The sequence below is a fragment of the Pipistrellus hanaki genome, assembly GCF_964339955.1.
Source record: "Pipistrellus hanaki genome assembly, chromosome: 6".
NCBI classification, from domain to species: Eukaryota; Metazoa; Chordata; class Mammalia; order Chiroptera; family Vespertilionidae; genus Pipistrellus; species Pipistrellus hanaki.
In genome coordinates, this window is record NC_140508.1 from 52619987 (window position 1) to 52638383 (window position 18397).

At 46.3% G+C, this 18397-nt stretch overlaps 1 protein-coding gene across 1 annotated transcript; it reads left to right on the plus strand.

Annotated features, from left to right (window-relative positions):
* Positions 1-6101: 6101 nt before the first annotated feature.
* On the plus strand, positions 6102-17829 carry GALR1 (galanin receptor 1; the record flags this gene model as incomplete). The annotated part of the gene is made up of 3 exons (XM_084886978.1): positions 6102-6779; positions 11153-11218; positions 17512-17829. 3 exons carry the CDS (start codon positions 6102-6104, stop codon positions 17827-17829), a joined length of 1062 nt encoding a protein of 353 aa, XP_084743104.1.
* Between the last annotated feature and the right edge of the window lie 568 nt (positions 17830-18397).

Sequence of the window (18397 nt, forward strand, 5' to 3'; positions counted from 1 at the left end):
CAAACCTGGGACCTTTCAGTCCACAGGCCACTGCTCTATTCACTGAGCCAAACCGGTTTTGGCTGGATTACATTCTTTATTAAATTAGATTTTAACATAGAATCTCTAAAATTATCATTATTAACTATTATCATGTCCAATCATTTATATTTATTTATTTATTTTTGTTAATTCTCACTCGAGGATAGTTTCTTTGCTTTTAGATAGAGTGGGAGGGAGGGAGGGACATGGGGAGAGAGAAAGAGAGACACATCAATTGGGTGCCTCCCACACGCACCCCAACCAGGTCTAGGGAACAAACCTGCAAAACTTGACTCTTTGGTGCTCTGACCAACGCTCTAATCTCTGAGCACACTGGCCAGGGCTATGTCCAATCATTTTTAAATAACAGCTTTATTGAAGTGCAGTGGACATACCGTAAAACTCACCCTTTTTGAGATTACAGCCAGCAGTTACTCCCAGAGGAGTGCAGCCATCACTACTGTCTATTTCCAGAGCATTTTCACTGCACCAGAAAGAAGCCCCACCCTTGTCCTTCCTCTGGCAGCCACTGACCCACTGTCTCTCTGTGGATTTGTTCACTCTGGGAGTCTTAGGTAATTTGAATTATAAATTATGTGGCCTTTTGTGACTGGCCTCTTTCACAGCATAATACTTCCAAGGTTCATGTAGTAGCATGAATCAGTACTTCATTCCTTTTATGGCAAACTAGTGCCCCAGTGCATGGATTCGTGCACATTGAAAGGAAATTAATTAGAAGGTGGTCCGTGGAGTGGGACTGGGCAAGATGGACCGGGCATGCCCTGGAGCCAACCTTCCACCGTACCTTCCTGGCTGGCTGCACCTGGGGCGGTGTTGTGGCTCGAAGTTGCATCTGTGGAGTGAGTTGGGTCCCTCCAGCAGGTGGGGTTCCTTGGCCTGGCCTGAGGGGGTCTGGCCAAAACTGGCTCTCCAACATCCCCTGAGGGATTCCAGATAGTGAGAAGTTGGTTCTCTGGTTCCAGGTGCATCACCTGAGAATTTTCACTGCCAAGTCACCACAGCTCAGCTGCTTCTGCATTGTCTGCCTCCTGGTGGTCAGTGCACATCATAGCTACTGGTCAGATGGTCACTTAGCCATATATATATATATATAAATCCATTTTATGGATAGGCAAGATTTTGTTTATCCATTCATCAGTTGCTTTTTTTTCCCCATTTGGGTATTTTGAGTAAGGCTAGTATGAATATTCATGTACAAGTTTTTTTGGTTGCTTTTGTTTCATGAGTGTGTGGATATATATTTTCAATTCTTTGGGTTTATACCTAGAAGTGGTATTGCTGGCTTAAATGAAAACTTTATACTTAACTTTTTGAATTAAATTCAAATTGCCAAAACAATTTGAAAAGCTGTTAAACTCTTTTCCAAAGTGCCTGCACCATTTTACACTCTCATCAATGAGGGAACAGTTCTACTACATCTTTATTAACACTTGTTATTATTATTATTACTAGAGGCCCAGTGCACAAATTCATGCATCAGTAGGTTCCCTTGGCCTGGCCTATAGGATTGGGCTGAAACTGACTTTCTGATATCCCCCAAGGGGTCCTGAATTGCAATAGGGCATAGGCCAAGCTGAGGGACCCCACCAGTGTATGATTGGGGCCAGGGAAGGATGCAGGAGGTTGGCCAGCTGGGGAGGGACTGTGAAAGGGCTCCCGGGTGTGTCCAGCATGTCTCGCTCAGACCTGATCGGCTGCACCCCAGCAGCAAGGTAATCTACCAGTCAGAACATCTGCCTCCTGGTGGTTAGTGCATGTCATAGCGACTGGTCAACCAGTTAACTGTCGGCCCCCTGGTGGTCAGTGCACATCATAGTGAGCAGTTGAGTGGCCTTAGCATATCATTAGCATATTATGCTTTGATTGATTGAATGACCAATCAGATGACTGGATGACTGGACACTTAGCATATTAGGCTTTTATTATATAGGATAGCTATTCTAGTGTGTAAAGTGATATCTTGTTGTGTGTGCAAGCATGTGTGCAGGAGAATGAGTGTGTGTGTGAGTGTATGCAAGTGTATTTGTTGGGGAGAGGGTGCCCTGAGTTCCAAAATAAGTTGTTCAATGCCACCAAAAAATGGTGGCTGTGAGTGAGAAAATGTTACTTGATGTCCCCAGGTGATGTCTCCCAGCCCAAGAGTGGAGAACACGGGTAATATCAAAGCATTTGTCCACACAGACACTTTAGGGCAGGTGGAGGAGAGGAGTCTGAGAGCTGATGAAGGATGTGGCTGGTGTGGCTGCCATGGCTGGGGCTCAGGAGCAGAGAGAACTGGCGTCATCTCAGAATCTAGGAGGAAAGTCCTGTTGGCACTTGCAGTCCAGCATGGCCGCTGCAATGACAGCAAGCAGAGCTGTCAGCTCAGGGCTGGGTCTGGGGCATGAGAAGAGAGCCAGAGGTTTCCCAGGCTGGCTCACACTTCCCTCTGGAGATCATGACATGGAAAGACATCCATCCTGAGGAAGCCCATAGTCTGAGCAGATAGGAAATTGAGAATACAGAAAGGTGGTGACAGAGGCCCCAAAGTTTCAGCAATGGCTGCAGATGGACAGGGGCTGCCTCTCAGCACAGGGAAAGTCCTTCCCTCCCAGACATGGAGCTGAAACAGGAACCTGCCCAGAGGCTGACAGTAGCTCTATGGAGAAGAGAGAGAGAAGGATCTGGCATTGAGCTCCATATTTATTCAGAAGGGACAGGGAGTCTTGAGAGTAGGAAATACATGCCTGTGACACACAAAATATGATCATTATGCTTTGAAATGGAGCTGAAACCTTTGTAAAATACCAGGATTCTTGAACTCCACCATCAGTGAGAGAGCCAGCTATATAAGCTCTCCTGCCAAAGGAATGCATGAGTCAGCTTTGGTTAGATTAACAAGTTCCTTTTTCTTCCCATTTTAGGGTGAAACAAACAAAAAGTAAATCTAAAAGATGTAAAACAAGAGGGATTCAAAAGAAGCATGGACATAGAAAACAAATAAAATGTTAAAAGTAAGTTCAGATGGATCAATAATAACAATACATATAAATGTACCAAACTCTCCAGTTAAAAAAATTAGAGATGGTCAAATTGGAGTTTAAAGTAATTCAGCTACGTGCTGTTTCCAAGAGCTACTTCTAAGTCACAGGACATAGGAAGTTTACAAATTATCTAGCAAGCCAATAAAAAGCAAAGAATGTTGACATCAATAGTAATAGCAAGCAAATTATACCCTTAGGGGAAAAAAGCATTATGAGACCCGATGTATAACATTAAAATAAATTTAAAAAAAACAGTTTATTATTTAAAAACATATGCATATGCCACAAATATATAAATAAATTACTAATAGACCACACAAGTTACCTGGAGATGATGAGGGTGGGGGTGGAGGTTGTGATTGGGGAAGTACATAAAAGTAGCTGCAATTCTATTGACAATTTTTTATTATTCTAATTTGGGTGGTGGCTACATGTGGTATTTGGATATAATATCTTCACATATATTCCATGTTGAAAAGAGCTTATCACAATAATAATAAAAAAAACAACAACCCACTCTCTTCTAACTATTATTACAAATAACTTTCAGAGCAATGAAGAATGCCATGAAAGTGTAAGTCAGAGAGCTCCTTGGGAGAAACAGTAACACCGATGGGTAAGGCAATTCAATGATATTTGGCAGCATCCTCTTAGGGAAGATAAGAGTGCTCTTGTTTTAGTAAGATACTTGGATAAGCAAGTTACTTACACTCAATTTTGTCCTCAGGGAAATGTGTGTGGATAAAACAATTCCCTTGCCAGAAACACCCTTATCTTGTTACGTTGTAAGTTCCTTGAAAGATAATCACAAGGATTAAATTGTCAAATGATGGTCCTTGGGGCTAGTTCAACTCCAAAAGGGATCCCCAATTAGGGGTGTGATGAAGAAGTAAACTTTATTCAGTGTAATCTGCTTAATTGTGAGATAGTAGGCCCTGGGATAAGGCTCCTCTCCAGCTCTGCTCTGGTTCATTGAGACATCTTTCGTGTTTCAAATCCATCAGGGAAACATTGTCTTCAGCCTCAGCTGGAAAGAGAGCATGTACTCTTACAGCCAGAGGGGAAGGTGACTTATATAGAGAGAAATTACCACCCCTGACCCCTGATTGGCCCATCATCATGCAAATTAGGACTCAAAATCCTTGCAGTTTGATTGGTCAGAATGCAGACACTCTGATTGGTTGGTAAAAATTGATGGACAGGGAAAGCCACAGTCCTATTGGTTGAAATAGGTTTCCAGGAACTTCTTTATAAGGGCTGACTCAGATGGTAAAAACAGAGCAGGTGGGCAGTTCAGTGCAGGCGTATCCCTGAAGTGCAGTTTGCAGGGAGACCCCTGTGTAGAAATGGCTGCTGGTCCTTCGTGGTAGGTAGCTTCTTTCTCAGGGTCCACAAAATGAAACAATGACTGAAAGTAAAGTACTTAGTACATAGTAGGTGTTCAACGAACTGCATTAAAACATTTCTGGAAATGAGGCAGAGCAGAACCAGTGAGATAAAAAGAAAGAGAAATGAGATACGACTTCCCAAACTCCAGATGGCCCTCCCTCAGGATTGTGCAAACTTCTATCACAGCACTCACTCTGTTCTCACCTACATTTCTGTGTCCCACCCGACTCACCTGTGCATTACCTGTTCTTTCAAACACTGTGTCTGGTGCAGGGACACTCCCTTGCCATTTGGAGAATGTAGGAAACATGCTGATGTTTTTTTGTTTGTTTGTTTGTTTGTTTGTTTTTTAAGTGACTGTAGGACAAATCATATAAATGCTGCAAATAAATGAACCCATTTGGGCTCTGATGGCATTTACTGACAGTACTATACTAAAGCAGCTCATTTTCTTGTCATTACAACAGTGATATTAAACATGCTCTTTCACTTTACAAATATTTCATGTTGGTGCTTCTGTCTCTGTCACTCAGATGAGCAATGTAAGGCAAAAGTGATCTAAATTTGGGTGATGTGAGCATATACCTTCCCCTTTCATCTCACTTATGCTTGTTTACAGGCTATTCTCTTCTCTCTTCCCCCCCCCTTCCCCCCCCCCCCCCCCACACACACACACACACACACACACACTTCTTTAGCTCCTAGCTGTGGGCAGGGTGAGAGTGGGGATTAGGGATTTCTCAGTGCCAATCATGGACTTCCTGAGGCTTATTAGGAGAGCGCTCTCACTGGGAGAAAATTGAAAGGTGCTGATGGGTGAGGAGACTTGCTCACCCCTTGGCCTCCCGCCCACGCTCTGAGCAGCTCAGCTGCCCTTGCCACTGGGTCTGTGCGGCCAGCGGAACCACCCTTTTTCTGCACTGAGGCTGATTCCAGTGAGGAGGTGGGCGGGGACCCATCCTTTAGGATTGGTCTAGTCTCCGCGCGGTGACTTCCGGGGGCAGGGAGGCTCCCAGGGGCGCGGATTTCTCCCGCCACATTACCTTTCATTTGCAACCGAGCTGCCGGAGCACCTTCCTGCCAACTGCCTGGAAAGTGCAGAAAGAGCGCTGGCTCTGCTGGCGACTTGGAACCCTGGCAACAGCTGGGAGTGGAATCGGTTGGCAATCCTGGGGAGCCTTCCTCTCCAGGAACCGCCAGGAGTCCTGTGCGCACACAGCACAGCCTCTGGCGAGCTTGGCGAGAGAGCGGCTCAGAGCAACAGGTGTGGCGGGAAGCCACCCCGGGAGCTGAGCGAGGGAGTGGGTCACAGGGATCCAGAGCAGGTAAAGCGCAGAGAGGGCTCTCTCCACCTCCTGGGCTGCACCGCGGTCTCCTGCCTCTGCTCAGAGTCCGCGCAGCGGGCTGAGGCGGCCGGGGAGGGCTCCCCAGAGCTCTCGGGGCTGCCGCCTCTGCCCCGGAAGGTCCAGCACTCAGCCAGACCCTCCCAAAGACAGTGCTGCCAGGGCTGCTCAGGCTCGGAAACTGGCACTCTGAGCTCGGGGCTGGGTCCCACCCAGGAGGGGACCCCTCCTCCCCCCTTGGCACCTCTGTCCCAGGCAGGCAGCCCTCAGCAGCGCACCCGCCTGGGGAACGTCCCTGCAGGTCATGGAGTTGGTGGCCGGGAACCTCAGCGAGGGGAACGCGAGCGGCCCCCAGCCCCCCACCCCGGACCCGCCGCCGCAGCTCTTCGGCTTTGGCATGGAGAACTTCATCACGCTGGTGGTGTTTGGCCTGATCTTCATGCTGGGCGTGCTGGGCAACAGCCTGGTGATCATCGTGATGGCGCGCAGCAAGCCGGGCAAGCCGCGCAGCACCACCAACCTGTTCATCCTCAACCTGAGCGTTGCCGACCTGGCCTACCTGCTCTTCTGCATCCCCTTCCAGGCCACGGTGTACGTGCTGCCCTCCTGGGTGCTGGGCGCCTTCATCTGCAAGTTCACCCACTACTTCTTCACGGTGTCCATGCTGGTCAGCATCTTCACGCTGGTGGCGATGTCCGTGGACCGGTACGTGGCCATTGTGCACTCCAGGCGCTCCTCCTCCCTGCGGGTGTCCCGCAACGCGCTGCTGGGCATGGGCTGCATCTGGGCGCTGTCCATCGCCATGGCCTCCCCGGTGGCCTACCACCAGCGCCTCTTCCACCGGGAGTCTGGCAACAACAGCAACCTGACCTTCTGCTGGGAACAATGGCCCGACCAGCGCCACAAGAAGGCTTACGTGGTGTGCACCTTTGTCTTTGGCTACCTGCTGCCCCTGCTGCTCATCTGCTTCTGCTATGCCAAGGTAGGAATGGGCTGAGGTGGGGGGATGGGGGTGGCGTAGCTGGCTGTTGGGGTGAGAGGGCCCTGGGGTTTCTCTGCGTGTCCCCATTCCCCTTTCCAAGTCCCAACAGTGGCCCCCATCGTTTTGTCCTGATCCCTGTCGCCACCACCAGTTTGCCAGCTTGATGTTGTGGAGAAAGTTACCAGAAGTTTGGGAGACGCTGGGAAAGTTCCCAGAGTCCCACTTACCCCCAGGTGGCAGCCTTCTGCCACCCCAGGTTGTCCTGGCAGCAGACAGGCAGGCTCAGGCTCAGCATCTAGGCACAGGGAAACCTGCTCAGGTTTAGCTCCTCAAACCTGGCCAGCCTGCCTGAGACTGCAGTCACCAGGAGCACCCATCACTCTGAGCCTGTGGGCCTTTTGCCCCGTGGCGGGGCCCCTTGTCCCCTGGCCAGCACTCAGCTGGGACATGAGGAGGTGACTCCCATAAGGGAGGCTGGGCGGGACCTGGCTCTGTAGAACCATTGCCCTGGGGATAGAACTTCAATTTTATTTCACACAGAGGTTTAGCCATGTAAACCCAGTGGGAAAGCAGCATTTCTTCACAGAGTCCTGACTGTGTCTCCAGAGAACTTGGGATGAATGGGTCTTGGTCCTTTTAGGGAGGTTGTGTAAAGGAGGTAAGTGACTCAGGTGGCAGATCCTACTGACTCCCTTCCTGGGGAGGGCACACCTGGTCCAGCTCCCCTGACCTGCTCATGCGCACTGACATTGTCCTTACTCTTCCTTCAACTAGTACCCGTAGTGCTCAGCAGACCCACCTTCTCTTGCATTAATAACACGTGGGCTTTGAAGATTTCATACAGATCAAAAGTCTTTAACATTTCACACAACTTGTTTATATTTGCGTAAAAAAGCATATGCCTAGCCGGGACCAGTTTGGCTCAATGGATAGAGCGTCGGCTTGGGGACTAAAGGGTCCCGGGTTCGATTCCGATCAAGGGCATGTACCTTGGTTGCGGGCAGATCCCCGGTAGGGGGTGTGCAAGAGGCAGCTGATCGATGACTCTCTCTCATCGATGTTTCTAACTCTCTATCTGTCTCCCTTCCTCTCTGTACAAAATCAATAAAATATATTAAAAAAAAAAAAAAAAAAAGCATATGCCTAATACCCATGTGATTTCTGTCTGAGAGGTAAAACTCAATGTCCCCAGCATGCAGTCTGGGAGTTACCATCACCATCAGAGAAACACCTTTGGACCCCAATTCTGATATTCCACCACATTATCTCCATCTCTTGGTGAGTCTCATTCTATTTCTGATATGGCTCTGACTGCAGGGGCATGAATAACCAGATGAGGTACAACAATAATTTTATTCAGTTTAGAAAATACTATTCACACCAATAATATTTAATATAAGCCACCTGGATTTTATCCCCAACCCATACCATCCATGCAGAGTTATGTCTGTTTTGAATGGTGATAGTGTTGGATATTATTTTTAAAAATGGCCTGCATGAAAGGAATAAGGAATTTAGAAAAGAACTCTAGCTTAGCTCTTTGGTAAATAGTTGGCTTACTCAGGGGCCTCTGCTAATAGAGAACAGGGCTCTCTCTGCACAGCGCAGCAGACTGACATGTGCCCTGGATCATTTAACCCCCAGGCTGGAGCTCTGGTCCCTGTTTCATTGATAAGGGAAAGGGGTTTTGGAGGAATGAAACAACTGATCAGATCAGGAAGCTAGCAAATGGTTCAGGAAGGATTTCAATGCAGGGATTCCCTGTCCTCTGATGGAGGGGACAGTTGGTGAGGACCTTGAAGACATGATGCTTGGGACAAGAGGGGTTGTTCACAGATGTACCTCTTAATTCATAATTACATAGATTAGAACTGAAGCACAATTTCTTCATTTCCTGGAAGTTTTTAGGTCTTCTTAATGGAAATGACCAACGTAAACTTCTAGAAATAAATTAGGCTACATGTCTTTCTTAGAGCAAAGTTTGAAAATGGTTTTTAAAAATTCAGTAAACAAATGATCATAGGGATTTTTTAAAATATGGAGATAGTTTGCTTTTAAGCATAAGTCCAAATCATCTTTTGAATACATCGTAATTAAGCAAATTCACTTCGTGGCTTGAACAGATGGAGATAATATGTAATGTCAAGTTGCTTTTCTTTAGTTCAACCATCAAGTGTAAACTCATCAGTTAAGGATTTTGCTACCTGAATGTTAAGTTCAGACATCCATTACTTGTGACATGCTCATCCTGCCAAGTGTCTCCACACTCCCAGATGAATCTGGTGCCCATAATGAGCTGGCTCGGATTTGAATATATGTCTCCTACACATACTTCCTACACATACTTCTAAGTGCATAGAGCAGTGCAGAGATGCCACTATGACATCATCATTACTCCTAAAGAAAGCTCTTAGCAACCCATCATGATACCTTCATTCTTCCTCTTTTTATGACAAACCTTCACTGGGATGCATCAGGATGCATGAATATGTGCACATAACATAGACCACTAAAGCAAAGCAGAGCTAGGAACAGCACAGTTGGGTTTTTTGCCCATGAACTACTCAACAACACTCTTTAGGTGTTACTGAGATGTCACCCACAGTTTGTTGAATAGACCCGAACAGCATTAGGAAGCAGATAACATTTGACATTTCTGTTTTGACTTCCTTTCCAGGTGTCTCCCTCTGGTTTTGTTTTGTTGCCTCTTCTTTGTTCTCTCTTTTTATCCCTTGTCCTCAGTGACCAGTGTCCCCCTGTGGTCTCCTGCTGGGGAGGCTGCTACTGAGGAACCTCTCCAGGCCAGTCATCTCTAGGCAGCATCCTGCTTCCGGCTTCTACCTCTCCCTTGAAAAACTTTCTCATTTGCTTCTGCAAAAGCTCTTTCCATCCAATTTTTGGTACCATGATTTCCACTGGCAGAATAGTAACCTAACCCAGTGGTCGGCAAACTGTGGCTTACAAGCCACACGCGGCTCTTTGGCCCCTTGAATGTGGCTCTTCCACAAAATACCACGTGAGGGCATGCACTTAGAGCGCTACTAAAACTTCGTGGCCCATGCGCAGAAGTCGGTTTTTGGCTCTCAAAAGAAATTTCAATCGTTGTCCTATTGATATTTGGCTCTGTTGGCTAATGAGTTTGCCGACTACTGACCTAACCCATTGCAACATAATGAGGGTGATTCCAGTGCTACTGTAGCAGGTGAAAGTCTTGTCTTACGGATAATGCTACATCACTGTAGGAAATGAGAAGTGTTTTAGCAGAGCTGGGGATCTGGTGCCAGAAATTCACACCCCAGTGACAACTTAACCATTGTAGGGCCCCAAGTTTGGTTGATAAATCTTCTGGTTTTCTATTAGGTATGACTGATCACCTAGAAGTCTGCATCCAGTGCATGGACATCTCAGTAACACCTAAGGAGTGCAGTTGAGTAGTTCATGAGGTGGGCTTTGGCAAGAAGTCCAATTTGATTAAATTATTTCCATGCTGTGGTGCCAGAAGGAAACGGGGATGCGGTTGGAATGTGTTTGAGTTCTTGGAGAGACTCACTCAGCAACTGACAGACAGTCTAAAGCCCGTAGTCAACCAGAGGCCACTTTTACTTAGATTTCCACTCAGATGGGATATGAAAGTAGTTCCCACACCTGTCTGGTATGGGCCTGCTAGAAACTCCTGCACTATGTGAGGCAAATGCTCCACATTGTTTCTCCTGTCTGTCACACTGGCAAGAGAAGACAAAGATAGTTTCTCTGATCAAGGAAAGCCATGTCTCCCAAGAAGACTTCTGACAGGGCATTGATTGTCAGACCTCGCCGATAGTGTACGGATTGTGAGTGAGGCTGGATTCTCCAAGTGTAGGTTGTTTCACACTCACCACAATGATTATGGTTTGAACAAAGAATGAAAGGAGGCCTGATGGGTGGAAATTTGCTTTAAGGATACTTGTAGTGAAGATAGGTGGCAAAGAGAAAAGAGCGACGGACATCTAGCTTTTGTGCGTATCTGGGATTAAACATTGTGTCCAACATGTATCGAGACCTGAGGATGGTGAGGACAGATAACCTTGGGGAAAATCCAGGTTGAAGGTGAACTAACAAGGATGGGTAGTGGTGTGACTCTTTTTGGACAAAACTCTAGAGCGACTTGCACAGGAACATTCTGTATCAGGTGCTCTGACCACGGTCTGCACCTGGATATGGGTGCAGTAGGCAATTCACAATCATCATTATGTTATCACCTTATGTGTATTTCATTTTGAATGATTTTATAAATAGTGGTGTTACTTTTTAAGAATTCCAAGAATTGCCAGTACAAAAAGACAGTGAATTATGGGACATGAGGCAAACTGATTTCATTCGTGTGTGTTTTTCAGGTTCTTAATCATTTGCATAAAAACTTGAAGAACATGTCAAAGAAGTCAGAGGCATCAAAGAAAAAGGTAATATTTGCAAATATATACTATTTATGTCACTGTTTACAGCTTAGTTTTTATTCTTTTAAAAAATATTGTTTAAATGTATTTTTATTGATTTTAGAAAGGAAGGGAGAGGGAGATAGAAACACCAATGATAAAAGAGAATCATTGATCGACTGCATCCTGCACACTTCCCACTGGGGATTGAGCCTGCAACCCGGGCACGTGCCCTTGACCTGTCTCAAACCCAGGAACCTTCAGTTCACAGGCTGACACTCTATCCACTGAGCCACACCAGTGAGGGCTGTTTTTATCCTTAATTATCCTCATATCCATTCAATACCTGTGAAACTTTGGTTCCTAAGGACAGGTGTTAGAAGGGAAGCTCTTACTGTTAGGTGTAGAATGGAGACACAAAATCAGCTCTGGAGAACCATTTGCTTCTCCAAAAGCAAATGTCACCATGACATCATCATTACTCCTAAAGAAAGCTCTTAGCAACCCATCATGATACCTTCATTCTTCCTCTTTTTATGACAAACCTTCACTGGGATGCATCAGGATGCATGAATATGTGCACATAACATAGACCACTAAAGCAAAGCATTAAAATGTAGATGGAGGTTTGGGGTTCTGAGCCTCTATAGGAGCTGTGTTCTAGCTTGATTGGGACTGAGTGTAGTAAAATTACCACATCCAAAATTTGTATAATCTGCAGTCATTTTATTGTGTATTTCCCATCTCTGGTGTGACCCCAGAAGGCCCTGGCTTGCCTGTCTTTGAAGGGAAGGAATCTGTCTCTTAAGCCCATGAGGAGGCACTATCATTCTCTGTCCCTTCTAGACCTATGCTGATGTTGGTCCTGGGAGGAGATTTACAACTGGGAGAAGTCTCTGAGGGGGATTCTACCCATTTAAAAAAAAATTTTTAAATTGATTTCAGAGAGGAATGGAGGGGGAGAGAGAGAAATAGAAATATCAATGATGAGAGAGAAAAATCATTGATGACTGCCTCCTGCATGCCCCCTACTGAGGATCAAGCTCACAACCTGGGCATGTGCCCTTCACCAGTAATGGAACGGTGAACTCCTGGTTCATAGGTCAGAGCTTAACCACTGAGTCACCTCGGCCAAAGCCCCATTTTTAATTGACTTTCTTATCAGGTGAATCCTGTCTAAACTGAGTAATGTTAACCCATCTAACATCCTGCTATTTTTGACATTTTACATTTTGAGGAAAAAGCTATTTTACAAATCAGGGTTAATTTAACTCGTACTCAGTTAACATCTGTATAATGTCTAATTTTAGAAAATAGAATGAGATTATTAGGTAGTATGAATAGGGGAGAGGAGATTATAAACAGACATTGCTACCCCTAAATATTAGACATAACATCTTAAATATGTTGTTTTTCCTTCTAAATATTTATTGTGATGAATGACAAGTAATTTGCAGAAATCATATTTTAATTATATTTATTTTTTAGAATCCGACCTAAGTAAAGCACAGCTCTTCTGGATTTCACTTGTTGATAAGCGATGATGTAGGAAACATACATTTGTTCCCAAAGGTGATGAATAGAAATACTAGACAATTGGTTAAAAAGCCACAATCCAGCTTGCATTTGAAATACAGCCAGATAATTTTTAGGAGAAGCAACTGACAGCGAAAGGCACAGTGTGGGCGGCAGGCCTGTCTTCGTGCCCCTTCCAGTGTCTGTCCTTGTGTCTGGGCAGCCATCAGTCACACAGGCTTGTTCCAGCATGTGGACCCGTCTGCACAGCAGCTTAAAATTGTGGGGTGGGGTGGAGTGGGTGTTTCCTGCCTGTGTTCAGTGAGGCCTTGTTTTTAATCTATCTCTTAGTTTACCCTCTGAGCCACACTCCTCATCTCCAAGAAAGGGATGCATTAAAAACAATTAAGTGTCATTATACTTGCCCTTGGATGGTTATTTGCAGAGCTTCTGCCCTGCACAGGACCAGTGGCCACGGGCTCCAACCCTGCAGAGGGACAGGAATGAGCCTTGTCCACCTGGGGACCCTGGGAGGAGGGATGCTGGCTGAACTCCCAGGAGGTGATGCTGCTTACCCATGATACAGATTGTCATTGATGCGTGAGATTTTGTGCTCAGCAACAGGGATGAAACGAAGCATTTCTTTAAGGCTAGCTGGATCTCATCGACATGCAATGGTGATTTTAGTTCTTATATTTGAAAAGTATTGGAGAAAACCTGTGAAAGTCCCAGAGAAAAACACGGCTTAAGAGAATGAGAACAGGCTTAAAAGAATGAGAACAGGTCTTATAAGAAATGACAAGAAAAACTTCTGTTTTATTTTACAATAACAAGGTCTAAAGATTAGTAACTAGTTTAATAGTTACTTCATTCAATTTGTATGTGTGTGTAATGTGCATGTGAATATGTGTGTATGTATGTGTATTATATATATATATGTGTGTGTGTGTGTGTGTGTGTGTGTGTGTGTGTGTGTAATTCTTATCCGAGGAGAGGGTATTTGGAAGAGGGAGGCAGAGTTTCTCTTCCATTCTCACAGCCTCTGACCCGTAATAGCCTCTGAACAGATGTCAGAAGTTCTCCTTTGATATATTTAATTGCCTCCTTGTTTGCACAGAACAAATAAAGTATAGTACGTGCGTCTGTATGTGTACGTGTCTATGAAAGAGAGAGCAGAGAGGTGCAGGGGAGGGTAAGAAGAGGATGGAGAGAGGAGAAAGAAGAGGGAGGTCTGGGGTAGACAGCCAGGCTCAATGGAAAGTTCCCGAAGGCAGGGAACAAAGGACTCCCTACCCCCGGGTCTCTGCACAGTGCCTGCTGGATGATGGCTCCATGGAGCTCGGATGGTCACAGCTCACTCACTTCAGCTTCACTTGTTCCCAGTTTCTGCTCTATGTGGCTAAGTCCAGCTCCCTGTCTCTGAGCTGTATCTATCCACACAGGGATCCCCAGACAGCTGTCCTCCATATTTGGGGGGAAATACAGAAGGAGGATGTAATTTTCACTCAGGAATAATAGCAATGGCATCATAGAGCCCTGCGATGGAGCCAGCGCTGTGCTCAAGCACAGCTAGACATAGGGGAATGCTTTCTGCCACAGGCTGGTCAGATACTAAGATGAGCTCTGGAATAGCCTTTGCAAGCCATCAGAATGGGACAGACGTCATATGGGTTGGTCACGGCCAGGAGGAACCTGGAACAGGGGTCCTCTTGACACCATGTCAGCCACTGGGTTCTTTCACTGACTCTTCCCCTTCTGGCTGGAAGTATTCAGCAAGCTCTTTGACAGTCATTTATACAATCACAGCATGGTTTTTTTGTTTTTTTGTTTTTTGTTTTTTTTGTTTTTTGTTTTGTTTTATCATTCTCATCTTTTAGGTACTTTTTTTTTTCTTCTGTCCAGCCTAGTTCCATTAGATATATTTTGAACAAAATTCTTTGAAGAAAAAAACAAAACAAAACAGATGTCTAAGATGACTTGAAAAAGAGAATGTCCCAGGAAGATGAATGATGAATGTTTTTCAGATACTTTCAGCCTAAGGAGCAAAAAGGAACCTACAAGTACCCACCCCCAGGTGGAGGAGGCAGTGTATAGGCTCAGGATACGCCTGCAGATGGTGGCCCTGGGCTGGGATTCCACACTCTGTGTGGACTGCTGAGCACAGTGGTACATACACCAGGCTCAAATCCGTCTCTCATTCAGGCTGATGCTGTAGGAAATGAAGAAAAGCTCTGTAAGAAATCATCCTCATTATCCATTGAAGGGCATTCTTTCCCATAGCCTGACATTTCAAAGGGAAAGAGAGGAAGCAGCTTTTCCAAGTCTTTCTGGAGAGAATACGGCTTGTATGTGTGTGTGTGTAGAATCAGGGGTAGTGAACATTGAGGAAACAACTTCACCTATAACTGGAAGTGAGCAAGATGATTTGCTTTTGTTGTGGTCTTTATCAGTGGTTCTTCAAACACCTGAGATGTTTAGAAACTTCCTGAGCTGTGGGGCTGAGGCCCAGATGTCTGAGATCTGTAGGAGCCATGCCCTGGCAGGGATGAGCATGTCCAACTTTCTCAGCCTCAGCTTGGTGGTTGTTCTGACCAGATCGTCAACATCCAGCCAGCATGGGAAGTAATAGTGACTGAAGGATTGTATTCTGCCCACATGTGGGGGCTTCTTCCCTATACTCATATTTCCTCCTATTCCCCCTATCTCCTCCCAGCTTCTCAGCCCCTTGGGCTTGGAAGGCTAGGACTCTCTTTGCAAGGGAGACAGGAGACAACCACGTGCGGGCCACATGGATGAACAATATGCTGTGTCTAAGGGTGCACATGGACTCATTTGCTAGAGTTAACATCGCTGAGCTGACCTGGAGTCACTTGGGAACTGCCAGGGTACTGCCTGTGCCCTGGCCAACACAATTTCACCATTGATGGGTTGAGATGTGTGAGATGGGGAGCATAGAGAAGCCCTATGGATGCTTAGTGGGGAGCATTCTAGTTAATTCCTTTGGGAATAGCCTTAGATAAATAACACAGTCTTTGAAAGAGGCAACTAAGTGTTCTTTCCTGATATTATATTGCAAATTGTAACCCAGTCTCATTTGAAAGCTACAGGTTGATCAACAAAAATAGTCTTGTTCATGGTTCTGAACAGACCAGAGATTATGAATAGTAAAAAGGTAGATTTTGAATCACCCAAATACACAGTGAGAGCCCCTGCATTTCCCTGTGGGTCCTCCAACCCTAGTTGCTAATCCACGAGCTGCTGGCTCTCCTCCTGCCCTAAGCTTGGTACTTGGCAGGCACTCCCTAACAGAAGCCAGAGACAATGTCCAGAGGGCATCTGTGTTGTGAAGTAGAGATGCTCTTGTTGTCTTAGGAAGAAGGTGATGTTTTCCATTTGCAGGTGGAAGGACCTTTAAGTGGTTTTGGCTCCGTGATCTGGGAACCAGTGTCTTCTGCGCTGAGAGAGAAATGGATGGAGAGCAGACGGTCCCCTAATGCATCTGAGCTGATCACTTGTTTGCTTTGTGCCTCCTGCAGTAACATCTAATCCTGCCACCTGTGAACACCTGTGGTCAGGTGATTCGGAGGCACAGATGAGGAAGTCCAGCCAGGCGGGTGGAAGGTGGTTGATGGTAACTAGAAGTTCTGAGCAGTTCCTGCCTGTGTCCCAGCCATTCAGGGCATGGCTTTGGGGTCACTGGGGCCTGGCTTCTAGCTCTCACTTTGCGTGCAGCCATAGGACAACAGGCACTTGTCTTCACCATTTTAAGTCTCAGTTCTTTCACTGACAGCCAGTGATCACTGTGGGGTCTGCTCCCTGGGGGGTCGGGGGGCAGATGGGGAGTGGTCTCAGCAGGTCACACAGTCCTCAGTGCCATCCTCGTGGCCCCGTTTCTGCTGTCACCGTTAGACAGCTAGGCCCTGCTGCTTCCTCAGCTTCACTCGGTGGAGGAGGCCACCCTTGAAGGAAGGAACCAGCTGATTGCTTTGCATTTTATAGTTTAAAAAATATCAGTGGATCACCATGTCTGACTGACTCCTAGAGATGGAGTGTCAGCTTATCACAGCAGCTTCGTAGTTGTTGCCTTTCAACATGTACTTGGCCCCAGCCCACAGGTTTGCAGCCCTGGAGAAGGTGATGTGAGTGTCTCCATGCAGTGTGCAGGGAGAGGGAGGCAGGAGGGGACAGAGGGCAGGCAGGGAGGCTCGGCCCTGCTGAGGTCCTTATGGGGAGGACTGCCCATTCCTGCTCCGTAGACACCCCTTCACTCACACACAGGGACCCTGCCTCTGGGTGTTGCTGGGTTAGAAGCACAGGAAGGTTTACAGTGCCAGCAAGTGGTCTCATTGGTCTACAGACTGAAACCCACACCGTCTCTGGGATAGACTCATATCCTTAACTTGCCAAAGTCTGAGGAGGAGAACTAAACATCTGCCCTAAAATGTGAAGCATGTCTTTGTGGAGGCCACTGCTCAGGGCAGGCTCCAGGTGCTGCTGAAGGTTTTGAAGGGACCGTGTTGAATCTCTAGACCTCTCTATTCCTATGACCTAAGCACCAGTCCCACCCTTCACACGCACTTCACACACACAGCTAAGTTATTTCTGTGCCAGGTCATGCCAGGCCCTGGAGAAGTTTGAACAAAACCAGTCTGTGACCTGAAGGTCAATGCTGAGCACAGATTTAGTATCGATTGGATCCCATGGGAAGAGTCATGAGATTATCTTAGGATGTGTTTGCAATGCTGGGTTCTTTCCTGATGTGCCTTCCTCCTCCCCCCACCCACCCCCACCCCCATTGACCCCAGACGGCACAGACGGTCCTGGTTGTGGTCGTGGTCTTCGGGATCTCCTGGCTGCCGCATCATGTCATCCACCTGTGGGTTGAGTTTGGGGTCTTCCCGCTGACTCCCGCGTCCTTCATCTTCCGCGTCACAGCGCACTGCCTGGCCTACAGCAACTCCTCCGTGAACCCCATCATCTACGCCTTCCTCTCCGAGAACTTCAGGAAGGCCTACAAGCAGGTGTTCAAGTGCCATGTGTGTGGCAAGTCCTCCCTCAGCAACGCCAAAGAAAACAGAAGTCGATTGGACACCCCGCCATCCACCAACTGCACGCACGTGTGAAGGAAGGTGCGTGTGGGCCTCGCGTGGTGTTTTCCCCATGTGGACCAGGCATGTACAAACACTAGGGGAAGAGGGAGGTGTGGGGCGGAGGTTTAGAAAGGCTATATCTGTTATCTTAACAACAATTCATATTGTTTTGGTTAAATTCTACTTGTGCTTAAAAAGTGCTTTGATTCATTTAGGAAATCCCTAGGTCTAGAGGAAATTACTTCCAAATTTTATTTTATTTTGAAATTCTGTTTCTAAAATGGAAAAGAAAATGCTGCCTCTTAAGAAATGGAAGTTTAATAGAATTCCATAGGTATTTCTATTCTTTACAGAATAAGGATTTAACCTTTACGTATGGTCAGGAATGTTTATGATCTATATTTTGGAGCAGAATTTATTTGGAAAGAAATTTATGCTTTAGTTCTTCAGTTTTAAGAAAAGGGGTAACATTATAAGTTATGATCTGGACAGTGAAAATGTTCACTGACATTATTTTTGTGGCCATTTGCATAGTGGGATTCAGACTTTGTCCAGTGTGTTTGCACAGGTCTCCTTTGCTGTGGGCTGTGAGTGGCGCACA